The sequence below is a fragment of the Anopheles coustani genome, chromosome 3 (genome assembly GCF_943734705.1).
Source record: "Anopheles coustani chromosome 3, idAnoCousDA_361_x.2, whole genome shotgun sequence".
NCBI classification, from domain to species: Eukaryota; Metazoa; Arthropoda; class Insecta; order Diptera; family Culicidae; genus Anopheles; species Anopheles coustani.
This window is the reverse complement of record NC_071288.1, coordinates 49,953,072-49,980,629: the sequence shown is the minus strand read 5'-3', so window position 1 is coordinate 49,980,629 and position 27,558 is coordinate 49,953,072. Positions and strand designations below refer to the sequence as shown.

Here is a 27,558-nt window from a genome sequence, read left to right as displayed (position 1 = left end):
CAAAGGAACTCAAACAGATATTCAACGGGTTACTTGGAGGATCCCGCAGGAGCCTTGAAGGTAAACTACCATCTTACACACGTACACTGCGCTACTCGTCGATGGAGGGCGAGGATGGAATATCTGAAGTGATGCTCGGTGAATGGTTGATGAGCATGGTAGTGGAATAGGGAGACGACACAACTCGACACACGTCGGTGGCGTTTTACGACGATGGTGTCGAACGTCACGTAACTGCCCTCGGAACGGCTGGCCACGGTTGGTGCGGGCGCAACCATCGGACGGTCGGGGGTAGCAGGGTCCCGCAGAGGGTGAGCAGGACCGTCAGCACACCGGTACCGATGCTGACCGCCACGGTGGGGGTCGCGTGCCGCCGTCCATGACTCACTTCCGGCCACACGATCTGCACCTCGGCCATCTTGAAAATGCTGAGCAACCGATGGGCGGACAGCTCCACGTACTGCGTGTTGATCTGGTGACTGATCGTCTCCAGGATGCGGGTGCACTGGTCCTGATACCGTGGAGTAGATGGAAATAGATGGCACGTCGTTAGCAATAGCCCAGGGGTTTTTCCACGGGAGAGCTTCTTACCTTTTCCAGCTTAAGCAGCTGCATCGATGTGAGCTTCGGGTCGAGCGGCAGCCTTATCGATAGGATGATGTTTTCTTCAGTGATATTGAACAGTGTTAATGTACATTGTGTCTGGAAAGAGGGATGGAAAGGACCCGTTATACTTTTTGACGCCCTCATGAACTGTGTAGCTCCGAGCTTACCGAATTGTCAATATGATGCTGAACGTACTGCTGGAGGGCACGTACGGCATCCTGTACTCCTAAGTTAGTGTGCGGTCTTAACAGTGCTTCGTCGGTTGAACTATAACCTAGTAAAAGAAAGATGCCACCTGCAGGAGAGGGTAAATGTTTGGTCAGTTTCAGGGGTTCTAAAGCGGCAGACTGCAAGTTGGGAGTTCGTACCTGGTAGCTGATATTCACCCGGCGGAGGTCGCATACAGATGAACCGCCCCGAGTAGCAGAGGCATCGACCCCGGAATGCCTGGTACGCCGGTGCGGCGTGGCTGTAGTACGCCAGCGCTGTCCGGCACGGTGCCAACGGAACGCACAGCGCGTGACAGCTGAGGGTCAGTGAGTCTCCACCCCCGCACGTGCAGAGTTCGCTGCACTCTGCATCGTCGAGGATGTACAGCTGAAGGGAAAGAAAGACACGCACGTTACACTTAGGCACTATTTGAGACTTTCAAGGTGAGAAACCTACCCTACGGCTTTTACCCTCCGCGATGAGCTGATCCGGCTGGTGGGACCTCTGGACTACGCAATATCCTGCAAAAGACAAATAGGTTCTTTACCCTCGTTGTTCTTCGAGCTCCCAACACCACGCGAACTTACGGATCGGAACCGGCGTAGTCGTGGGTTCAGTCGTAGTCGTTGTGACGGTCGTCGGTGGAAGCGTCTCCATCTCCGTCACTTCCGTGCTGGGCACGTGCAGAACTTGTTCGTCTGGTTTTTGGTAGATTTTGTTGTGGACCTCCTCCTCGTCGTCCCCATCCGGTTCGACCGGTGGAGGTTGGTAGCGGGACTTGCCGGTGTTCGACCGATCGTACTCATCCGGCTGCTGCGGCCGATGTGGCTGCAAGTCTGTCCGTTCGATGAGCTCGTTCTTGTGGAGCAACGTTTCCGGTCGGGTGTCGGGAGTTTCGACGTAGTTCGTCTCGATCGTATGCACCTCGGTCGGCTTCGGGCGATACTGAACGGAAGGGAAGGTTAGAGTTAGAGGTCGGTTTTGCAGTCGAACAGTTTGTTGGGCCTACCACTGGTTTTGGTTTTGTGGGGGGTTGCGTCGGGGGTAGGGTAATACGAGTGGTTCTCATCGTGGTGGTCGTGGTGGTGGTGGTGGTGGTTGCCATCGTCGTGGTTGTCGTAAGCAACCCCAGCTCCGCCAACCGCTTCAGATGAAAGTCCTTCTGCGATTCAACTGGTTTTGTGGGAGTCAAAAAGAACAGAGGGCAGTGTTTGATGAAATGTTCTTGTCTGCTCTGCACCGTGAAAGCACTCACCAACACAAGGATTGAGCCAGAGAAGCCGCTGCCAGCCGAGACAGTCGTACAGCTGCTGCATGTCGGAGCCCTGGCAGGCGCAGGTCGTCCTCAGCGGGGTGCCCAGAATGCCAAGCATAGCCTGCCTGCAAGCGCTCGTCTTTCCGGCACACTTCTTGGTCACACTGTCCACCGCGCAGGACTGCTCGAACACCTCCAGCCGGGCGCGGCAGTCTTCATCCTCCCGGCACAGCTCGGCGACCGCATGGCACGCCGGTGGCGCATTGTACGTCACCCCGTTGCCGGCCTGCGATGAAGACTGCTGGGCGAGACTCTCCGGCGGCCGCTGGGCACAAACGGGGTGCAGCTTTTCCTGGGCGCTCATGCACATGTCGTGCCGGTTGGGCGTTTTTCTGCTCGACGCAAGCCATACCACCAGGGTGAGCGTGAAAGGAAAGAGATAGAGGCAGAGACGGTAAGGTCCCGAGTCGTTCAGCCAGCTGACGACAGGTGCCAGCCTGTACCTGCACAAGCAGAACGCAATGTCCAGACTCAGATCGTCGTGGATGCTCTTGTAGAAGCTCTGCAGGGACTCCATGCAGGCGTTCCGGTTGCACCGGTGCTGGTCGCAGTGCATCATCACCGTCTTGAGCGCGGACGAGCAGACCTGATCGTCCCGGCAGGAGTGCAGCGCCAGATGGCAGGTACTTTGGAAATGAATAAAACTCATCTCCGCCTCCTTCTCCTCGATATCGTCGGACCCGACTGTGGGAAAATAGGCAATAGGGTGGTTCAGAACACGTTTGGAACCAGAACGCTAAATCTGGAAATCTGGCTACAAAAACACTCTCGGTCGGTAATCATCTGCACCGGAACCTGGGTCTTTCGTTTGGGTTTCTGTTAGCGTCGTTGTCAAAAATTGGTCAGGTGTATAGTAGGCTATGGGTCGTCTTTGGAAAAGTATTGCACCGCGTGTATAGTACGGAGTGTGTTCGTGTTTTCCCAGAAGTAAAAAATTTCCCACCCCCAATATTTAATTACAAAATGGAGCACACCGTTGGAATGGAGAAAAATGGAAGAAAAAAGTTTGACGAAGGACAATCAGAGAACGCTGCTGAGTAGAAATGAGATGAAACATACAAAGGTAGTAAAAGAGAAAAAGAAGGAGCTAGAGAGAGAGAGAGAGCGAAAAATGTAACAAAGAGAAAGTGCGAGAGCGAGAAAGAGTTATGACTTGAAGTATGACTTCCGCCTTTGACGATTGCTGATAGACGATCGTGATGAGTGTGTGTGTGTGTGTGTGTGGAGGGAAACGAAAATCGAATATAACAATGCAAAGGGGCGCTGAAACATGATGGAGAGAAGATGGCACAACCGAGCATGGCGGAGTGAGAAACACGACCAGTGGCGGGCGGTCAGGTTCGCACACGCAGTAATCCTTCGAGAGCTTCAGTAGGCGTTGCGAGGTAAGTTTTGATTCAGTTACAATGGTCACCTTCGCGTAGGCGGGAAGGTGGTAAGCGTGGAAACAAGATCTATATAACCTATACGCTAAAACAACGGTAAACAAGGCTAAGAAACACAGGCTAATATATATAATAACAAACGATAACAACAAGGCAAAATGCGAAACGACTAAACTAGCATAGAAGCTTCTCTAAAGTGCAGATTAGTTTGTAAATGATGAAGCGTATGAATGATCGTTGTTGATGGCTTGGTTTTGATTATTCAGTGGATCTTTAAGCATGACTTCGCATCAATTTAGTTTACATATTTTTAAGTTCGCTATTGTTCACCCCTTTTAAATGTTGACACCCCACATGAAACCTCATCACAACAGACGGGTACCAGTCTATTTTTAATGCATTCATTCCTCTACAACTGTTGCATAACTCAGCCGACGGCAACGGAGATGCACTTGGGAGGATGCCAGTGTCGGCAAAGTTTCCCACCAAACACAACAACAATGCTGTATAATCAATTTAAAGCCAATCGCTTTAATTGCCATTAAACCAAGAGGCTGAGTGGTAGAACGGGCGATCAAGTTCTTGTGGCAACCGGCAAGCTTCACGACCCGCCGAATCGCAAGCGAAGCAGCCAAAGCAAAGACGTCTGTGTCCCCTCTTACTCCACCTCCCCCATTCTCTTCACACTAACGTCCTTTTTCACACCCTCGATTTTCTCAACCCCGCCGGGGCGTTAGGGTGGAAAAATATTAATAAATAAAACATAAATCTGAAATTTAGCTGCAAATTGTTTGACGAAATGGAACGGGGACGACCTCTGGTGCACAGCTGGGCTTAGGTTAGGCAAGGAGAAGCCGAAGAAAAAGGTAGAGCGAGACAGAGAGATAGAGGGAGAATGAGAGAGTGGGAGCATTTGGGATGTTTGAGTGGAAGAAATTGGATGGAAGCGGTCGTTGGAGATTCGCAACGTTAATGGCTGTTCCGACGGCAGCGTGGAAAATCGCTCGCATTAGGAGGCAATGGTGCTTGAGGAAGGCTGGATGGGTGGGGTCGGGAAGGGGGGGGGGGGGGGATGAGTTCAGCGTCGACGGGAAACGGAACACCATGCGGACGCAGCTGACGTTTCCGCGAAACGACGGATGACGATAATTTGCAAGTCGTCTGCGAAACCCGACTCGACGAAAGCGGAAACCGGCTGGCGGTCGATCTTGCGAGCTTTCGAAGCAACTTTGCAGGCATATGAGGGTGTGGCTGAGTGTGTGTCCGTGTGTGTATGCGAGTGAATGCTTGTGACGTGTGCGTGCGCTGGTCAAGAATTTCCACCAGCGTGGCAGATGTGGGTGGACGCTCTGCGGAAGCGAGGCGGTGGAAGGAAAATCAACTAGCTCCGGAGGGCAGCGGTGGATGGAAAACCAGACCGGGCGACGCAGCAGCACTTTGCTCTAATGCGAAAAGTATGCACGGATAGGCAACAGGCCGGGAGGTGAGCGTGAGGGTAAAAGCTGAGCGGGAAAAGAAACCCGAACGCGGCCAGTGTAGATCGCGAGCGTGCGAACGAGGAGCGGAAAAACGGAAACGTGGCAACGTTGGGTGACAATTTTAATGAGGAGAAAATTAAAAACTCAATAAATAAATTTGCATTCAAATCCGCGACCGCAATTCTCCCGCGCCTGAAGTGGACGAACAGCGGGCAAAGCTAGTCGGTGGTTTTTCTTTTGCACAGTGGGATGAAACTGCAATCACCTTCGCACAGAAAAGAGCTGCTCCTTTCTCGGGAATGTTTCGGTTAGGAGTTTAATTAAATTAAAAGGCAAAAAACAACCAATTATAAGTCGCTTAAAGTGTTCTCAGGTAAAGATTCCCTGCCTCGAGGAACAAAATTGGTATGCAAATTGAAACGAATACAAAGTCAAAAACCTGACGTCTTCCGTACGGGAAATCAGTAGACAGTCGGCTTCATACTGCTTTTTTGGCTAAAAGCATGTTTGATGAAAAAAGGCATTCATGTTTTATCCATAATATTTTATTCAAGTTGTGTTTAATGGCGTTTAAAAGAATATTTTTCTGAGGAAGTGCTCGTTTTGCAGGGAATATATTCAAATGAAATATATATTTGAATATATTCAAATGAAAAATCAGATCATTCTGATGTAATGGTGCAACTTGAAACGCTAAAACTTCTTCCAAAAAAACGCGCAAAAACATGTTCATTCGAGTGTTTTTAAGGTTGGCATATTTATGCCTTCTAGAACAAACACACAACCAACCAGCAAATCCGCCCCATTTCGATACTAGACTCGGAAACAATAAATATAGGATTTGGATGTAACGAAATAAACTGAGTAACGTTTTGCCACCGAGCAGACTTTTTTCATCCCCATCCAAAGTCCTTCGCCTTCCAGCAGCGCTAGCAATCAATAAAAGCTTGCGAAATAAAATTATCGTAAATCATGGCTCCGGGGGGGCAGACAACAGCGCAACTGACTCGAAAGCGAACCGGAAAAGCCGCCGTACGCGGTCGACGATAATAAAAACATTACCGGAAGGCAAATTTTCTTACCCGTCAGGGTAAACGTGTACAGCCATATCCTGAAGACAAATTTACAGCTGCTGAACTTGCTCGGTTTCCCTTAACCGGAGGTGAGGGAGAGCAAAAACCAAAACTACAAAAAGTCGGGCCGTATGACCGCGGAGTGCCCGGAAACCATCGCCAAACTGTGGTTGGCGATGTAAAACGTCCCCGTGTGTTGCAGACGTGGTGGCGTACTTTGACTTGGTCACCGGACGTTCTTTTGAGCAATGTCTGGATAGTTTTTTGTTCGCTTATGCAATCGATTGACTAAAGTACTTAAAACGGAAGGTTGCCGCTTGTACGGTCTGAGATTCAAAGAGTTATTTACGATACGAGGGAACATATCAAATAACCTAAATTGAGAGATCCACCTATAATCGTTATTTTATATTCAAAAGTCATTTGGAATTGCAAAAGCTTATTGTTAAAGTACCTATAATCTTTACAGTTGACTTAATTTATTTGCACTGCAATTAAAATATAAAAAATACGGTATAGTATAAGCATTATTTCTGCTTTCAAAACTTGATTCTTTTAGTTTTCATGTCAAACTTCAATTTCTAAAAAAATATGTTGTACCTCTCATTTTTCACTCACTTCATTTTTCATCTCACTTTTCACTTTCATAATGTTTATATTATCTGTATTTTCAGGAATCGTTTGGATTCTCTTTTGATATTACTAACAACTTGATTTATTTGTTTCTGTTTCAACGATTCATCATTTGCATGTGCACAGGCCGAGAGCTTCTATGTAGTATCTAAGAGTACAAAAACAAAAACGAAAAAATGCGCAAGTCTCATTTTACAGTGATTTCTTTTGCCTGTATCAAAACTAAACTCATAAGAAATAAAGATTTAGTTTCTTACTACATAAAAATTCACATTCAGTTTGCCTCGTTTACGAAAATTCCAAAAAATGCTACCTTCACGCAATCCACGGGTTTCCCTAGGGAGGAAAATAAAATAATAGTTCACAAAATACCCGCACACGAAAGTAAACAATTAACGGAAAGGCTGTACTGCAATCGTAAGGTGTTCTTTGGCTGGATGCAAAAAGTGTGTTGAAGTGTTTTAGGTGTTTTTAAAGATAAAATAAAATAAACGAATCCATACTGAACGGAAAATGCAAAACCAAACAGTTAAAAGATCTACCCAAGGAAACTTACCTTCCCAACACAGAAAATGACTAATTGTTTGTGTTGTAATGGAAAATGGAGCTGTTTTATGCTGTGTGCCACGTTAACGCAACCCTGTGGGCATGGAAAGCTCGCGGGGTTCGGTGCTCACCCCAGTATGAATGCTTAACGAACACAACTCACTTCGGCGACACCGCCATCACTTTGCTCGGGTGCTTCGTTCCATTTCCAACGCCCGATTTTCCATTGTTTGTGTTTCTCGATCGAAGGAAAACTGTTTATCACTGGCTTGATGCGCTCTATCTACACTGGGCACGCGAAAGGTATTATTCACTCACAAGGGACAACAAAAATCGTCCCTCTTCACCGGCGAACGGAAGGCCCGCGCAGGTGATGCCATAACCACGAAGGAGCGGGGCCACGTACCAAACACTGAATCAACAGATCATCGCCGGATTAACGGAATGGTAATGGGAATGCCTGCTCACTGAACTCTGGTGGCATCCACCCGGGTATGGGACACGTTCCGGGGAAAACCACAACGCGATGCGCGCGGATCATGGAGAAAACGTCATTCAAGTAACACGGCTGACGGGCCTCACGGCGGATTTCCGTAATGAAGAAACCGCCGAAGCCCGCTGGGGACATGTTTCGGTCTGTGCCGGGAAGGGAGGATCAAATAAAAATATCAACATTTAAAATTATTCCAATGAACCTGAACAAGCATCCCGATTCGACAAATAAACCCCTCGACGCGTGGGTATATGGTCTGTGTATGTGTGTGTGTGAGCGTGTGTAAGAGGGAGAGAAAGAGAGAGAGGAACAGAGATTTTGTTTGTACACTGAACCACACATCAAGGACTCGAACGTGTTCCGAGTAGAGCAGACCGAAATAAATTGTGGATGAAATTCGAGCGAAACGGAGATCGCATAAGAGGGAAAATAAATTAAGACAGGAAATATAAATATATATTCGTTGATCCTGCTCCACGCTCCAGCGCACGTTTCACTGTGGTTGATACTTCCAACGAATAGCGACAAACACGCTATGAAAAAAAAAACACCCTGAATTCAAACCCACGAAAGAAAACATCAGCGGAAAGGAGACGGAGTGGTTATAATTTCCATCCAAAGTGATTGGAGGATGCTTTTTTTGAAGTTACTTCATGGGATCGGCCGGCTTTGAAGCGCCCAGAAGTGCACGGGTTTCTGTCATAAATTTCAAAGAAATTGTCTGTCCGCAATCGCATCGAACCCGACTTCTGTTTTATGCGCGGTGCCATCAAATAATTTTCGAAAGCACTTGCTCGTGAAAGAAGGGGAAAGTAAATATTTGTCTGCTGAAGATTTGCAAAGGGACAAGTCAGAATAACAAGGACTTTGTAGTGTAGTTAATTGCTTTTACTGTAGAAGAATCTGACAGAGAGAGGGACGTTTTTGGCAATTCTTGTTCAACAGTATCGAATATTACTTTTCCTAGTATAAACTTTAATGCAAATGGCGAACGAGTGAGACAAATTTTAAGAGATTCGTACATAAACCAGCCAGTCATACTTTGAACGGAAGCATTCTTACAAGCTTTTCAAAACGTCACTCATCACTTACTTAATATACCGATAGCTTACTGTATTATTCTGAACTTCTTCATTGATCAATCCCTACAAGGGACATTCTTCAGTCCCATCACATTACATTTCTAAAAGGACTCAGCTTGGATTCAAACTTCTATCGTTACTACTAAAAGAGCATTAAACATTGTAAACGAAATGCGATTCTTGTTTGTTGTATTCGCAGAAGCTGGTTGTTTTCACTTGTTTGAAAATCTAAGATGCAATGTTTCATATTTGCTTATTAATTTTAATTTTCTATTTCTTGCTTATTTATTTTAATTTTCAGCAAAATATTGAAATATTCTGGTTTTCCGTTATGACAGCTCTTCTGTAATTTATAAAAAATAGGTTCATCAAAACTGTGACTTTGATCACTCTACCAGATCAAATTATCCAGTGATGCAAACTAACAATTCAAATTAATATTAACGATAGAATTCGTTACTAATATAAAGAACGAGAACTTTTGAAAAGAAAATGAGTTAGATTATTTTTGAAGTAGAAATAATTGATACGAGAGGTTGTTAATTCGTTGATCGATATTGTGTGTTGCAAGTGGAATGTGTTTCAAGGTGTTTATCGATGGAGATTGTGTGACGCCGATATGTTTACTTCATACACCATTTCTGGATACGCGCAGCCACCTGAAAAACGCACAAGGAAAGCCAACGAGAGACACACAATGGAGAACACCACAATGGAGAACACCACAAAGCGGAACGTTTAACAGGCAAAGGATACGACAGAAGGTTGTATAACACTCATCAAAGATCGTCAACCAGCAACAGACAGGGTGAGTATTAGGACTTCGCTCGTACCAGGGATCGACAGCGAGGGGGAGGACAGCGAGAAGAGGGACACAGAAAAGAGGACACAGAGCGTGAGAGGGGGGAGAGTTCCGGTGGTGGCTTGATGTTGGGTTACCTACATTGCTTGTCCACCGTGTGCTCGTAGCTCGAGCCTTCGAACTCGATGGCCGCGTCCCCGTTACCACCGTTCAAACTGATAAGAATATTGTCCACCGGCGCGGAACCAATCGAAGAGGCCATCAGGCCCCCCGCACCGTCATCGAACCCACCACCACCGGCACCCCCGAACCCACCGTCGTACTCGTACGGATGCTGGGCGTGCTGGTGGTGCGGATGCTGGTGCGGGGGGCCAAAATGGCCACCGGCTCCGTGCTGGTGCAGGTGGTGGTAACCGCTGACGTTGTACGGATACAGTGCCGTCTTGTAGTGCTGCGGAAAGTAGGCATGCGGTGGCGCTACCAGCGGCGTCTCGATCAGTGCCATATTCTGGTCCAGCAGACGGTGATAATTATCGTCCACCCCCATTGCCCGGACTGCAACGACGGAGAAAGTGGAGGAAATGTTTGGTGGAGAACAGATAGATAGAGAGAGAGAGAGAGAGAGAAAGAGAAAGAGAGATAGAAAGAGAAATGAAGAGAGAGAAAGAGATAGAGATTTATAGAGTGATTGAGTGCGTGGGTGGTGAGTTTGTGGGTGGCTCGTAGCGCGTGTGGTTTTATATTATTTGTTTTCGCGGCTCATTTTCCACATACATTTTGGTTTACGCGTGCAGAACGGAAACAGAAGGCTAGTTTGCGAGTGTTTGGGGGAGCGAGAAGTAGAGAGTGCAATGAGTGGAATTGAAATCAAAATAAACAAAACACACGGGTAACCAAAGGAGAGGGAGAGAGAGAGAGAGAGAGAAAGAGAGAGCAAGAGCGCGAAAGGGGCAGCTGCAATTAACCCAACGTAAGCCGTATCCCAGACTCCATTTTCTTCGTCCAGTTAGTTCATTATAGTTCATTGCTGTTTATTTTTTGGGACTTGATTCATGACCGCTGGCTGTTTAAAACAACCCAAAAAAAAAAATATACCAGACAATAACTATTGCAGTATATTTGATACAACACGGACGCTTTTTCCAGCCATCAAGAATAAATCTGGAAAACGACTCATGAACGAATGCGTCATTTTTGAAGAGAAAAGCTACCCAATTTATTGCATACCCTTGGAGAGGGAGAGAGATAGGGCAGGGAAGACGGTGAGCAAGGAGGGGCTTTTCCATTGCTTATTTCACGTGTTTTCAGACCTCCGCATCGAAAAAAGGGAACAGCGAAAAGCCATAAACCGTCCAGTTGACGTGTGGCTTTTAGGTTTGTTTGCTTGGCGGTCGATTGCCTTTCGGAGGTTGGGTTTCAACGCCAATGATGTACCGAGGCTTAATAAGGGACTGCCCCGGTGTGTGGTTTAATTTAAATTAAAACTTGAACGACACATCAATTCAAATTAACCTCATATGCGCCTCTGTACTGTGAACGTATTGCAAGCCAAATGTTTATAGCTTGAATATTGGTTAATTTGTGATTTATTTGAAAGATCCATTCAAAAGTAGAGTGATTAACAAATTGATTGATCAATTGCTCTTGTTTGGGAGGAGGAATTAACGGAAAATTATCGCATCAATAATCGTTCAATTAGCATGTTTATCGATGCATCCAGCGTTTTCATAACAAACGTCTTTTGGATGTACATTCAACAACATTCTATAGCGGACCATATTCAAATAGATTCTACAAACCATGCATTTGGGCCTAATGACACCAATTTGCCTCAGAGCTTTGTTTAGGAAGTGGAAGATAATTTACATGAAGTGTGTAATTGTTTCATTACCCACATGGAAAGCAAGTCAAGAAAGCCTATCAACATGCTGCCGGAGCGACTATTTATACGCTCGTAACGGGGATAATGGGGTTCAATCGATACAATCTTGATGACACTATCGATGTATGAAGCAATTTGCCTACGGGCGGGCAAGAAAAGGACGACGGATTAATACAGTAGGACTGAAGACCAACGCTCATGTGCGCTGGGTGGAAATATTTGTCGGATGTAGAAGGTACCATTTTTCAGAGAAGTCATTGATGGCGCATGGTATTTCATATTTGTCGATGGAGACGCACGGTACTTCACGTGTATCGATGGAGACGCACGGTACTTCACGCTAGTCGATGGAGGCGCATGGTGTTTTGTAAAATTAATGGAGGCGCATGGTGTTTTACGAAATCGATGGAGGCGCCCAGTGTTTTGTTCAATGAGCACTTGTCGGTTTGCAATGTTTCGTTTCTTTTCGAATTAGACGAAACCGCTGTCGAATACAACAATTATCCTTTCATGTACCCTTGTTGCCTCATTCATTTTCATTATTCAATCCCACGTGAGCCTGAAAATAATGTTACCGGTTAATGAAATTTAATGCGTATTGAATGCGTGGCGGAATGAGAAATGTGTTGTGCTCGGTGCCATGCTCGTGGCGTGCTGGCGTGCGTTAGTCATAGAGTGCACAAGGTGGGTGTAGGTGTGTGAATACAGTGTGCGGTGCGTCGGAAGAGTGCTAGTACGGTGGTCACAGTCTTGCGTAAGTGCGAGGTTTTATTATGGTGGTAGTGCGTCAAACAAATGTGTTATTTTTGTTTTACTTTGCAGATGGTGCAGGTGATTACATTCTGAAAGATACGAGAAAGAGAAACTAAGTGCATTGCCACGTTCTTGGCTGTGATTGTGATCGCAGAACGGATTGTTCGTGAGAGCTGGGTTGCATTAGCGAGAGTATTACCGAAGAAATGGGACGGTTCTTTTTGAACTATTGAGTGGGTATTTCTTGGAACTATTTCAAAGAGCCTTCTAAGCAATGTTAAGTGACGAGAAGAGTTTTCTCAAGAACCAGAGGTATACAAGCAAACAGTATGAAAGTACAATAGATTTTACGATTTGAAGAGTAAACTCATCCCTTCGATTTTGACACGAATTGCCTTCTCGAATGCAGTTGCTACTTGGGAGCTCTTTTCGCCATTGTTCCCTAGCGTGTGGCTGGTGTGTTCGATCACACCACACTTAAGAAGCTCACGGAAGTGCTACTCGGGAAATGATTGTGAATGCAACAGCAGCTCTCACGCCAATCGACAACTTAACCCATCGGTTTGTTCATCCACTTTCTTCCGCCTGCCGCAAAGGAAGGAGAAGAAGAAAATGGACACAAAACGAAGAACACGATAACGAGGTACTCTCACCAGTCTCCGGCTGCTGCTGGAGGTCCGATGGAACCGACATGCTGTCCCACCGGCCCACCGTGCCGAGCTCGCCGGAAGCCGCGGTTCCGTTCCGGCCGTGCTGGTGCTGATGGTGCTGGTGCTGTTGGTCGGGCGGGGAGCCGTGGCCGTGCGGTTGGTGCTCGCCGCTAGCGATCGGTGCATTGTGCTTACTGTTACTGTGAGTGGTACTTGGGTGCTGGTTATGGTGCATGCTGGTGTCAAAATTGTGCTCGTATCTAGTGCGATAGTTGCCGTGCTCGGTGCCGGCATGGCTTGGCCGGTGCGAGAAGGTGGAAGAGTGCTCATGATCGGTGCCGTTGGCGTACGGGGAGCCACCAACAACGACGCCACCACCGTCCGGCAGATTGATATAGTCGACGGTGGCGTGGTAGAGGGTGGCAGACCCGAACGCCGAGGGGGGATACTTTTTCGAGGGAAACAGGAAGTACGGGTACGTGCTGGTGGGTGGAGGGTCTTCGATAATATCGGAGGGATAGAAGTTCGGGTAGATGGAGTTGGTGGCGGTGCCAGAAGATGTATCGAGTGCAGAGGGAAGCACATCTGGAACGGAGAAAGGATGGTGCAAATATAGAAGAAAGACAATAAAACAGATAACACACACAAACACTCTCTCTCATACACACACACATGAAGAAACTATTCGTTTCAATTGATTTATGGTTGGTTTTGTTGATTCGGAGTTTGCCTATGGATAGAGTGCAGCAGAACCGATGTATATTTTTGATCAAAACATTAAGTTGACTTTTTTCGGAACTATCAAGGGTCTTCATCATAACTATCCTGTTCATTCTTTATTTTCATTTATCTTGAACAACCGAAAGCCAAACCACGAGGAAACACCATTTCATCGTAATGATTCACTGCATAACAGTATATTGTCTATGAATATTTTCTCAACAAGTATAATATTAAATCATCAAAAATAACGTCGTAACTAAGGAAAAGTACATGTTCGAACACGTGTGTGGTATCTTGCAATTGATAACTACTAAAGCAAAAGGTTTGGTTCGAATAGGTTTAATTCCAAAGATATGAAGAGGTCTTGCTTTGTTTTTCCTCTGAGTTTATAATGAAGAACATTCAACACGAAGATTTAAACCCAAACCAACAAGAAATTTTTAGGCAAATATTTCGAAAAGCTTAAATTTTGTTCAAGGTATAAAACCCCATTAAAAAACATGTCCGATTCATTTAAATTGTTTGAAAACAATTTGTAGGAAATCTTTGCAATCCACCCATGACTTTAGTTTATTTTTTCCATGCAAAACTGAAGGGAGAAAATCTTGGAGCTTACAAACAACGCACACGAATATGTGATGTTTGGCTTTAAAGTTTGCTGATGCCAGTAACTCCATCATGGTTACTGCAGTCAACCCTCCCTCCTTCCTGCTTTCTAAAACCACAAGAAAAAAATTAAAAACTTGTCTGACAATTTGGTTCTTGAAACAAATTTTGTTATTAATATGATGCTACTTACTGCCGCTCGTAGTTTATTGCAAGTAAAAGTTTTCCAACAGAGTTCATTTTCAGCATCCCTGACTTGTGGACAACAATTCGTCCAACCGGAGCTTGGTCGAGGACGAGTGAGCAGGATGAAACAAATCTTGCCACGTTCATAATTCTCTGTCAGCGAAGTTGAAACCCATCGTGTGGCAAACGAGGTGCACATACGTCGTGCTCGTCTTCAGAATTTTTCATTGAAGTGCACGATGCTTCTTTTAGTAAGAAACTCCTCAACGCGGGCCCATCATCGTGGAGTCGTGTGGTCTTCCATCTTACGAACTTACGGGTGTCGGATGTTGTGGTGTTTCGTCTTGAACACACATAAAAAAAAACATCACACCACTGCGTCGACCACCATGCTTTCAAAAACGCTATCATCCAATAGGGGGACGTCAGAAAAACGATACCCGAAGCCTCGGGGCTGCATTTTACTTGCGCTCCTTGCGCCGTTCAAGGAAGTGAACTTACGCCCACCGTAAGGGGCATTCTAGCGAAACTACAAATTACTTTAATAGATCACGTCATTCTTATGTGCCGGGTCCGTGGAACAAAGTGTTTATTTTTTACCGTTTCTCGAAGATCGTCGTCCTCCCTATCGACTAGGGTATCTGTTTCGTTGTAGCACCTTCACAAGGGAAGCGTTTGTTTTGTTCCTTGTGGCAACGAGGGAAAATGTTGCGAAACTCGCCCGGTCGAACCCAGCTCGGCCCTCGGTCTTGGGCATGGGATTCGCTTTCGTTTGTTCATTTCCGGTCGGTTCGGAACGCTTTACCTTTCCGGGACGGGTTTGGTGTTGTTTGCCTCATGGAAAACCTTCATAAAATTCATTTCTACCCTTCATTTACGCTTGGATAGATGAAAAATGGATACACACACACACACACCCAAACCAGTAGCAGACAACCGGGCGTGCATTCTGTTTGTTCTATGGTTCCGGATCTTAACACATCCTTTCTTGAGGAGGCTACTTCTTGGCCATCGAGCACGGTCGAAGGAGAAAGTTTCTTCCGGAATATTTGTTTTCCTTTGCCTCGCTGATTCCGAGAAGCAGTGACCGGAATGAGGTGTTTCTTGCGTATGATGTTTGGTTCTTCGTTCTTCAGCCATCCATCCTTTCCACGCCACGGTTTCACTATCAGAAAACTTTATCTGGCAACAATTCGTCGGGTGAAGTTTGTTTTAATTGGAAAGTAAACGGTTCGATGGGAATGTTATGCCTTTAAGGATGGCACGTGCCCGATGCGGATGAATGGGAAAACTTTCGGAAACGAGCTGATGTAGGCCCGGTTATTTTTCACCCTATCCTATCAACAACACTTTTCACATGATAAGCAATCTTTTTTTTGTCTCGTTTGTATGATTGGTATGAAATGTGAATATTGATTGTCTTTTGCACGATTTGAGGAGAGCATTTTTCAAAGTAAACTATTTTTCATGAAAATGCTTTCCTTCCTATTTCAAATGGATAACAAAACATTGTGCTTTGATGTTCCACAGAGGACATTTTTCAATATCATTATCCAGTTCAGGTTCGCACATGAACAGGAAGCGGCCAGGCACGGCATGAAACGTGTCTAACCAAATGAAAATCATCTCCTCCTTCTTTGCCCAACAACTTCTAGTATGACTTTCCTTTTACTTGGCATTCGTTGAAAAAAATAGGCAAAAAAGTGTGTGAACGTTTGCGCCTGGTGCCTATTGTTGACCGTTTTTGTCCGCCAGAAACGAATACTCAAGCACCGCAGCGAAGCATTTCGCCTGGGAAACGTGCCTCCACCGTTACCGGCCACAAGCTGCGTGATTTCATTCGCTTTTGGGTAGACTCTTTGCTTCGAAGCGCGCACCGGAGGAAACCGGCCAGTTCCTTTTTCGGGCAGCATAGTGTCCTCCAACGGCTTGGTCGGTGCATCGTTTCATTTCGTCATGACATTCCATTTCACCGGCATTCAACTTATCACCTTGACATTTCGCTGCTCGTTAACCTCGCTTGGCAGCCAAACGTGCAATCGGTGGAGTATATGGTTCCATTTTAGCTTTCAAGTTTAAGCGTAGCTCCATTCTTTTCCGTGCCTCTTTTCAACAACGCTGAGGTGAGAAAGATCTCGAATGCGTAACATCAAACGTCGTGATGCATTTCCGGATACGAATGTACACTTTAGTAGATAAGCGTGATTTTGAGAAAAGGGGTAGAAAACTGTGTTTGAAGCAAAGGAATTTACCTGCAAGGGGTTTATTTTGTCAGAAAACAATCAAAAATTTTATAAAATGACTAGCTGACCCGTTTGATGTTGTTAAAAATTGGTTTAAAGGTCACATTATATTTCTTAAGTACATTAATTTCATTTTATTTACACTTTTTACGTCGTAATAAGCTTATAGTGAGGCTGCTAATGATTATCATCCTTATTTTGTTATTAATCAAGCAGACCAATTGAATGAACGATGTTTTATGTACGCCTGGTAACATATTAGTTTTCTAAATCGGGTTTCTATTAGAGCTTTTTAAGAATCTGCTAAGGTGTATTGCCGATATCTAATAACTGTTTGGAGAAAGTAGAAGCTGATGGATCCTGTAGCATTTGGACGTGCCTGTTTATGCTTAGCTAAAGTTTTTCAAAATTGCTCCACAACACCGATGAGTAAGGCAAGTTCAGGTGATCTTATCAGCATAGGTGGATCGTGGCACTACCAGCATAGGTGGACTGAACGCAATAGCGTATATCGAATTTTCGCGTATTGTGGATTTCCTCTGCCATATCGTTTATACTTCATATTGAAGAGTTGACACTGAGAGGGAACCGCTTATTTCACATATCTTCAATCCAAATCACTAAAAAGTGTTCCATTTTTTTTGTATCATTATAGGGTAAGTGCACCCATAGTGGAGCTAGTACCATTAGTGGATGTAGTGGAATAAAATCCTAGCTCTACGCCGATATATATACAATGGAGTTATTTGTTCTTCTATGAAATGTTCTTTGATCTTCTACGGAGTGTTAAAAAGATGAACCATCTCATTCTGTGATATAGAAGCTCCAAAATTCATATTTTCTAAACAGGTTGTCCCAACATGCTGCATTCATTAAGAATCTATAACGAATATCATGATTTCCTTAAGGTTATAAATCACTACAAAATCATTAAAACCATATGATTTCGCTACTGACATACCCCAATATAATTGATTTATACGAACTTAGTGCATTTTAGCATAATTTTATTATTTTTTCATAGCTTTTACTATAGTGCCACTATAGGCACAAAAACCAGAGTTGTTCCTATAGTAGCCATAGATTTTTTCACAAGTATATTTTAGTTTTATTCCGGTTTTGGCCAACATAATCAGGTAAATTTAGAGATTTTATTCTGTTTCTACAAAATAAACAAAGCGGAACTGGAGAGAAAGCTCAGCAGAAGAAGCAGAGGAAAGAAAAAAGAAAGCGACCGTAGGATACGCTATAAAGCATATACTATAGCTTTAGCTGTAATATTCAGAGCATTTTTTATTAATTAAAATTGGACATATTTCGGTAAAACAATACAGTCTTTTCAATGACAACGCATTGGTCAAGGAGTATTTTAACGTTCTGTTTGAAATATGCTTCAAAAATAAGTAATAGTCAAAATATATTCAAGTTTTTCGTACTACCACCACTATAGGAACACGATACCACAACTATAGGAACCATACCACCATAATAAGAGCAACCGACTAGGAAGAAAATTACGTTTTTTTCGTGATTTTTGTATGGTTTACGGTGAAAATAGATGTTTTTCAGAAGAAACGTCATGTTTCGATCATAATTGATTCAAATATGTAGAATATTGTGTTCTTAACACTCATAAATTACACCTATTTGGTATTTACAGTACTAAGTGCACCACTATTGGTACAGTTACCCTATCTCTGTTAAAAAGTGCACATTAAAAACTTCATTCTACCAAAACAAAGTAAAATTGACTAATCAGAAGTCGAGCAACCCTATGAGCTGTCAGTTGTAAAAATTCGCGAATTGCGAATTCGCGTATATCGAGTATAGCCTACTACAGGGACCTACTGTATTACTGGAACAATCTTTATTACACTTCACGTCTTTGAGTGTTCTGTACAGCGCCTCAAGAGAATGCTTCTTTGCCATGGTGCATTTTTCCCAGATAATTTTATTTTCACTGTTCCATGACCTAGGCCATGAGTGATTGATTTTTGATGTTTCATACGGCTTTTGGGTTCCTATTGATGTTTAGAAGTAGCTTAATGCGATAATGCGTTCGTAAACATATGCTTGTTCATCAGTCAACATTGATACGTTGTGAGAAACGATATCCAACATGACTGCAATGTTATGCTGCAGTTCACGACTTATTTCAGTGTCCATCAAATTAGATGCACTTCGATTCGGCGAACTTAAAACATAATAATAACTTAGCGGCAAATTTTCAATTACCATCCAAAGATCCTCGATACTAATCATAGCGTGTTGGACTAAATACATGTAGTTTTGTAATAGAGTTTATCAGCGACATTAATGTTTGAACACACGTTTTATTAAAAAAAGTATAATGTTTCCAGACTTGAGGTATAGTTAAAAACTTATTCTCATGCCTTAGAAACATGTGTGCAAAGTTTGATTAAAATGGGTTCAGCCGTTGAGGAGGAGCTTAACCACTAACACCGTGACACAAGAATTTTATATACACAGAAGAAAGAAGATATACAAGTGTTTTTTAGGAAATAGGACCTAATTCGTTCTTGATTCTCGATTAATTGTAATTTGCTTGTCTCAACAAAGAATACTTTGGATTTTGCTTTTCTATATTTATCAACCTATTTCATATTTATGCATGCTTACTTTAATCCTTGAAAGTCATCTCTCTATATTAACACCTACTAGCATACCTTGGAATGTTTCTTCACCAATTTCGAACGGCAACGAGTATGGCCAGACCGTTTCGCATCGCCCCATCAGTTGAATTGTCACTCGGGAGTCTACAACGATTACTCGTGTCCAGCGTTGCACTTGAAGACGACATGCTTCTTGCACACACAGATCACAAACACATCCATGCGCATCTTCCTCGGGCGAAACTGCAGCAAAGGGCCAAGGGCCACCAGCACAAAGGCGTACTCCCTTCCGTCTAATAACTTTCGCTCGGCGTCGCCTCGTGCAAACGGCGACACTTTACCGATCGTATCCTGTTTACTTTCGGGTCCCCGGGACCGCCCTGCTCTCAACCAATTATTTTCCTTGACGGGCAAAGGGCGGTACGTGACACGGGCGGCCTCACGCTTCATCACGCCCCGGGGCGTCGGTGCCCGGCGGACCCGGTTGACACATTCCAGCGTCTCTAACGTAATCGCACGTTCCGGGCGTTTCCGGCGTAACGACACTTCAAGCGAGTGTGCCGAGCGTCGATCGATGCTTTTGAGTGGATTTAGCCAACCAACCAAGCAACCAACAACCGCTACGCACCTCGTCCCAACTACCGGCGCGTGACTTATTGCTCGGCCGAAGAAGCTAAGCCGTCCGTTTCGGAAGCAAACTACACAATGTCGCTCGCGCGCATTCCATTCGGGATCCCGGGGACCGAAACCAAATTACTCCCCAAGCCGACGAGGAACGCGGAGGGTGGATGGTGTAAAATGGCCCCGGTTACGTTTGGGAGATATGGGAGCTTAAAATTTTCATTGCTTCAACCACCCGCACAATCCAACGCCGGAACATTCCGGCCAACTCCTTCCCCCAACCAGGCCAAAGGTAGCGGTATTTACGCGCCTAAACCTTTTGTGGTGGGCCTCCCGTGACCCGTTAAATCTTGTTTTTATATACCCACTATAGCAGGAACTCAATTATCTTCCACCCGCCCCGCAGTGCCCAACGCATGGAATCCCCCGTGCCAGAAGAACGAGCGAATCCGAGCGGCAAACGGAAGGAAGTGGCTTGAGCCTTTTCTTTTATTTACTTGCATCAATGTATTTTTTTCGTGTTCTCATCACCCCCATCAGCATCCCACAAACGCTTGCCGTGGTGTTGGTGGACGTTGATGGAAAACAACACGGTACACGCCCGAAGCGTTCCGTTGTAATTGATTCACCTGCGTGTGCGTGCGTGTGGACCTCCGGCAGATCCCTTCGCTAATGCGCTGGCCGTGGGACGATGCGTTCTGGGAGCAACAAAATGGGGTACACAAACATTTGCAAAACATACACTCCCACACACACGTCGAAACCACACGACCTACCGGTCCGAAATCCGACCCACGGATCTCCGGCGCACGGAAGATACGGTCCCGGTGGGAATGTACGCTTGGCTGGCCGCGGGCCGGAAAAGGATTCACTGTCGGAAAACCGCCACCTCAATCCCGCCCCCTCCCACGCAGGCCAGGGCGCACGGTTTGCGTGCCCGGGATGTCGTCCGGTGGGTGGAATTTAAGAAGCCCATAATTCCACACGTTCCATTATGGAATGTGTCGCCCGGTGACGGAGTTGCCCCCCGGGTGTATGCGTGTATGGCCCGAACCGGAAAGCGACGGTCACCTCCCACCTCCCAAGGGTTGCCAAAGGAAACCAACGGTGGATCTATTATTTTGCCACGAAATAATACGGCCGTGGAAGCGATGAATCTCCTGCTCAAGAACGCCCGCCCGCGATTGATGTGGTGGGCTGTAGGCACTTCCACGTGCGTGATGTTTGCGACAATGTGTACTGTACTTTAAGCCTTACACACGGCATAGCACCTAGCACGGCTCAAAAACTCGCTCCTCCGTACTTGACATGACGCCTCTCAACTCGCGCTGGGTTCAACAACCAACAAACCACGCGATGGACGATAAAACGAAACTAAACAACGCCTTCGACCACCGGGGGAGGGGGGGGGGGGGAAGGGTTGGGGGCCGTGCCGGCAGTAAAACTCATCGCCAACTCACGGGAAAATCAACAATACATCTTCATCCGCTGGCCGATTCAATAGAACTAATTGCCCGAGGCTTCAGACGGGAGAGGCCTTTCGCGCGAAAGGATACGCCACTTGTCGCCAGCCCGAGGGGCTTGGGTCTACTTGAAAGTTTTGCTTAATTAGATCGCGTGTACAAGTGGGTGTATTTAGTAGCGCTGAGCCGGGGCTCGAGAAAGGGGTGGGGCAAAAGAAGTGAGCTTGTTCGTACGCTTTCCGTCTTTTTAAAACGAGCCGTGAAACCGGATTTCGAAGCAGGTAGATGCTGATAAGGATGTTGTCGCAGCCATGGTAGCCACATACACACACAAACAAACCATGGAGCCACATTTTTTTTGCTAACTGACATTTGCCGACGACGTAAATCAAAAGGGTTTTTTTTGCCCCCGCAGTTTCGCAAGCGATGAAACCTCCGGGGTTTTTATTTTCCGGCATTGTATACACTTTTGTTCGTACCGAACGATGGAAGCGAATGGTGTTTCCGGCGGGTTTGACTTATGGTTCGTTCGGACGCCTCGCCATGTTCGTTCGACGTATGCGGCCAATTTTGCACCATCGACACTCACTAAATTGTTCGCTGCAGCAATAACACATCGTACATCATCGACCGCAAACACAAGCGCCAGCACATTGGGGCGCAGTTTAACACAGTTTACTTTGAAATTTATTCTCCAAATTTAAAGTTTTAGAATGATTTTTGTTTTGATATTTTTTCTAGCTTTCCTTCCGGTGGTTAACTATTGCTTGTTACGCTGTTTTATAATAACTGTTTTGGCAATCGTTTATCTTATCTTTAAGCTAAAAATAGAATAGAATGAGAGCTACATATTTTATCCATTTCATGCACCGATTAGTTTCGTGTATTATACATTACAAACGTCATTCGTTTAAAATTTCTATATTTTTTGACTGAACCTTTTCGTGACGTGGGGCAAACGAATCATTAGTAAAGGTAGTTTCTTCAGTAAAATATCTTGGTCTTTAAATTGGTTCACATTGGTTTATGAACCATTAACACGCATTTCTACAACCCTCTTCAAACAGGTGAGTTTGCAAACGTAACACGTTTTCTCCGTTCCGGGTGTTCGCTAGGAGAGGGGTTAACCATTTTTACAAAACACCCGAAACAATATGATGGATGAAACTCGACGACGCAACGTAATCCCTACAGTTTGACGCGTTTTGTTTCACATTCCCTGCGATGTTATTTATTTTTCTTAATGCGCCATGCTACCTTCCTCCGGTTTAGGGGACAGTTTATGGAAATGGCGCGTTTTGTGTGTTTCACAACCCGAACAAAACAACCCAAGACATAATGGAAAACTGAGCAGGATGACGGATATGTATGTGGTGCGATTTTTAAGACGGACTTTTCAACACCTTCCCCACCGATGGGGCCATTTCCGGGCGGCGGGTAATGGCGATAATTTCACGCAGAAGGGAAGAAAAATAACACACAAACCATAATGGAGGCGTTTGCATGGTTGAAAGAAGTGTTGCGGTGCGGTGAGTGATGAAGGAAAGCTACCCGGAATAACAGGCAGGTGAAATAACACAGATATGGCAATGCATTGCCGCTGTAGAACAGGTGAAAAATGATATCCAGCAAAGGAAAAAAACATATTGATAAGAAAACGAAAACAAACGGAAGCGTTAGCAAATGCAAAAGAAAACTCGAGATGACTTTATTCCAATGCGCTGGCAATGAATAAAAAGCAATCCCTCACTGACAGCTGGTCGGGAGGCATGGCCTAGAAGTCGGATGGTGAGTGTGTAAACAGTGGCCAAAGTAGAAAAACAAGCACTAAAACAGCAAGGTAGTCGAACGGGACCAAGGAGGAAATAGGGAAACAGTTTTGCTAAGAAGTGTTAAAGAAATCTCGTAAATATTAGCCGGTAAAGTTTGCTCGCGCGAATCGATGCTCGGCGCTGAACGGGATGCAAGCGAGAAGAATGGTATGGTATGTACGAAACTCACACTAAGCATTGACTGAAGAACTTAGAAGAAGAAATCGGAGGAAAAAAAAAAGACCTCCTTGGGAACGAAAGCTAACGAAGAAAAAGTTGTTCAATAAGTTTGGAAGGAAGGAAAGATTTTCCGTTCCACCGAGAGGATTTTCTTTTCCGCGTGGATGTGTTTCACACATCCAATGAAAGGAATGTTTTGCACGCGGAGCCATGAAACGAAAGCATGAAGGGAAGGAAAAACATATAACAAAAAAGAAAAACAACAAACACACCGAACGAACAAGAAGGAAAAGCGTGGAGCAAAAGAAGAAAGACACACAAAATCCAATGGTAAACTTTAAAACAAAGAGACAAATCATCCCGAACTGCTCGAAGTCACAAAGTTCGCACCAAAGTTTGCAAAACCGATGGCAGGCCAAATCAGGCATCGGTGGTGGTGATGGTGGTGATTTGGAAGGTGGAGGTGTTTAAGAGCGCGAGCAACTTAATACCATCGAGCCAATTGGCACGGGAAATCGGCCACGGCCGTTTGAAGTGTTTGGTTTGCTTTTTTTCCATTTCGAAAGTTGCTTTCCACGTGGGAAACAGCTGTCCGCCGGGTATGGAATGGTGTTTTTGGTTTACCAGCACAACTTCACCTACGTCCAAGCCCACCATCACGACCGCAACGCCGGCCAAGGTGGAGGGAACATTTCGAGCGGATCGGGACGATCGCAGAACGCAATATGCTGTTAGTGTGGTTTAGTGGAAACTTACCGACGCAAGGATTATGGTTAACAACGCTAAATATTTTATCACATCTACGCTTCATGTGATTATTCGGGCAGATGCAGCCGAACATCGGCGATAATCTCAGATTAGTCCACGCCTCGTAGCACAAATCCCTGTTGAATATACGGTATAATTAAAGAAACACGGTTGAGTGATCGTGAACGCAGCGCTGGTTCGGTGTGTTCCGTCTCCGGTGTGAGCGCCGCACCACGGTCTCGTCGGAACCATGGCGTTTGGCACGGGCCTCGATTTTCAGGCATGGAGTTGGCTTCGGTTTTCACTGCACATACACTTCATACATCGGAGGCCGCTGGCAACGTTCAATGCCAAGCGCTGCGTTTTGTTTGCAATCGAGATGGAGTTGGAGAAACCCAGGCTTTATGGATTGAATTTGAACTGAATTCGATAGGTAAAATTATTATTATTGAGTTAAGTTTGAACGGCCAGGCCTTATTAATGCTGTTTCAGCATTCTTGCTTGTCTTGTTCAGTCACTTAATGCCTGATACTTAGCTTGGTTGAATTATGGTTTCTTCGAAATAATTTCAATATGAAATGAATAGTAAAATTAGTCAATAAATGTTCTATGAAACAAACTGCTATTTTTCAAGCTGTATTTTTTTCTATACCTTATGCAGTTTTCAAAAATCATATATTGAGTCTGCAACTAACTTCTCGCTGTTTGTAAAAAAATATCACTTGTAATGGCAGTTTTGACGTACCTGGATCGTCATAATTGTAGCTTAGACATATAGTAAACAAACTGTATCGCCAGATTGGTGATTTCAGTGTTACATAAAATAGTTTTATTAACTGGAAAATGTTGAATTTCGAGCTTAAATTATTATTTCTTCGAGTAATTGACTTTGAATGAGTAATCTTTTACCATTATTTTTAAAATAAACAAACATTTTCATAGAAAAACAGAGAGAACTTAGTTGCAGACCTAATACAAAAAACCGCTTTATACAAGGTAATTTAGACGCTTGTAAAATGTTGTCGGTCCTTAATTCTTTCATTAAAAATTTAAAATAACAATAATCTTCGTTAGTTTACGGAACTGCGGAGTTTTAAGAAATGTTTTGCCTCATGAAGTTGCAACAAAGGAGAACAGGATTCAACTTCAAGTAAACATGAAAATAGTTCTTGCGCATTCTTCACCTGTTCTTCACAATCGTATTTATATTGTCTAGTATAATTCAAGATAAAACTTCAAGAGACGTTCAAATTATGCAGAAACAAAAATAACAATTGTTTTCAATCACGTATCACCACGAGTGATTGACTTTCATTCTTATCGTACAGAATCGGAAATTAAATATGTTGTTCCCTCTGTTCGACCCAGCATGCCCGAGTTTCTCCAACTCCCCAGCGCGTTACTCCTTTTATCTGCTTTTTATTTCATCTGCCACGCCACCCAACCCATACCTATCTTCCATGCGGCACTTGTTTTCCCGCACTTTGCAGTGTTGTTTGAAATCTTCGAACAATTTTATGCACTTTCGCTCCTGCTGGCACACGGACAGTGCATGGTTGCACGTCGGCAGTGCATCCACCGGGTACGGGTCTTTTTCTGCAAAGAGAAGGAGGAAAAGAGGGAGAGGGGAGGGAGGGCAGAGAAAGAAGAGATAGAGAGAGATAGAGTGAGAGAAGGGATGGGTAGAATGATAAAAATAGGTTAGTTGAGGTACAGATAAGCGGAAAATATGACTAAATAAATCCCTCATACAGCCCAATCCTTCCCTTCCGTTGGTCGACGTTTGGACAATGTGTGCCCGGAGGGCGGAAGGCAAAGATTTTTATATTTCTGCTTCATAAGAAATTCATTAATACCATCGACCGTCCAGTTCGTTCCGAGTGGACCGTTTGTCCACAGCACATGTCGCCGATTCCGACGCTCCAATAGAAGCTTAGGACCTCTCCGTGTGTACTCCGTTTGAGTTAGAATGTGTCTGTGTATGTTTGGTTTGATGTCTTGGAAAGAATATCAGAAAAGCAGCTCCTTCCCGGAGAGACAGTGCTGCCCTGATTTGCATAATGTTTGCCACCCATGTTTTCTACCGATCGCTTCCACTAACCGTGCAGGACACATGTTTTCGGTGCACGGGAGGTTGTGGATAGGTTTTACGAGTTCAAACAATCGATCGACCATCTCGGGGGAGGGAAGACGAAAAACGACGTCCATACGCCAGATCGGCCAGACGCTGGGAACGTTGTCTTGAACGCTGGCCTGATTTTTCCTTCACCGAACGTGGATTATTTGAACGACTCAAGGAGGGCCTCCGCTCGAACGGTCTCCGCTCGTTTGGGACTGCTACGTTCTATTGATATTAAAGATGTTTAGCAGTTTGTAGTGCGCGCTCGGAAGTGCTCTTTACTCTTCGCCAATGGGATCACGAGAGCCAATCTCCAAGTGCCTCGTCCCGGTTCGATTCGTCCCGGTTCGGAGAACGGCACTCGATTTGCATGCCATGCGCCCGTGCCCGATCGGGGTGTCCCAGATGCATGACATGCATACGATGAATCGAATCACTGGTAACAAGTTCCCGGGGTGGATGTTTTCTTATACCATTTTTCCTTTTCATCCTTGTTTCCGTAAAGATAAGCAATGCGGTTGCATTGTGGTCTGATGAGGTTTAAACAAATATGCTTCTTCAAAAAGGCGCTGGGAGGTCAACTGAGGAAATAAATAACAAACGCAACAATCTAGTGGCTTTGGAACTTTTTTTGCAAATGTGTGCCTCCTATCGTTGGAAAAAATAAAAATTGACGAACAATTAAAGCTTTTACCCTAATTTTCCCTTTTAAAATGTAAAATTCTATTTGACGTCACGCAGCATAATAAATAATGGGATAATAATTAATTCTATTTGAAAAGCATGTACTTTGAGTACCGGAAAACTTCATACGTATTGTATGCGAAAACCTCCACCAGCTGCTTCGTTGTTTTTGTTGTTGGAACATCAAATGCGATTGTGGAGGAAAACATTCAACCATCACACACCCGGAAGCCCATTCGGTCTGGTCCGATTATTTTCAAACAATAAAACCCCTTTTCCTGTGCAAAACCCACCGGAGAAAGGGCTCGCATTGCTTTCCACGCTCCCGGAGGTCTGCAATTTTTGTCGCATCGCCGCTCTGGGGCAAGAAAAAAAGAACGAAGAACCGAAACGGGAAGGCTTTCGAAAAATGCACTTCCGGCGTTCGTTCGAACGCTGTGCAAAAGTTGAGCCAAACAAAAGAAATTGACCCGAGCGTTGTTCTTGCCGCTTACCTGTGCGAGGAGTGTGCATGTTCAATCCGCTTGGGGGGGGGGGGGATTTTTCCGGGTTTTTTTTCTTTTCCGGCTCCTGCCGTTGCGGTTTCTTTTCTTGCCAAAGCCCAGCGGAGGAGATTGCAGTCCCCGTGCAGCTG

General features: G+C 44.8%; 1 protein-coding gene across 1 annotated transcript in view; it reads right to left on the bottom strand.

The window, feature by feature from the left end:
- Positions 1-226: 226 nt before the first annotated feature.
- LOC131262434 (uncharacterized) overlaps positions 227-27,558 on the bottom strand; it is a 96,487-nt gene continuing 69,155 nt past the window's right edge. Inside the window, exons 4-16 of the mRNA XM_058264435.1 lie at positions 25,573-25,717; positions 24,131-24,258; positions 12,912-13,493; positions 9,765-10,178; positions 2,575-2,815; positions 2,072-2,463; positions 1,826-1,989; positions 1,404-1,761; positions 1,273-1,337; positions 975-1,203; positions 774-901; positions 592-702; positions 227-511 (exon numbers count right to left, since the gene is read on the bottom strand). Coding sequence (XP_058120418.1) covers positions 227-511; positions 592-702; positions 774-901; positions 975-1,203; positions 1,273-1,337; positions 1,404-1,761; positions 1,826-1,989; positions 2,072-2,463; positions 2,575-2,815; positions 9,765-10,178; positions 12,912-13,493; positions 24,131-24,258; positions 25,573-25,717 — 3,242 coding nt within the window. The remainder of the gene's footprint in view (positions 512-591; positions 703-773; positions 902-974; positions 1,204-1,272; positions 1,338-1,403; positions 1,762-1,825; positions 1,990-2,071; positions 2,464-2,574; positions 2,816-9,764; positions 10,179-12,911; positions 13,494-24,130; positions 24,259-25,572; positions 25,718-27,558) is intronic.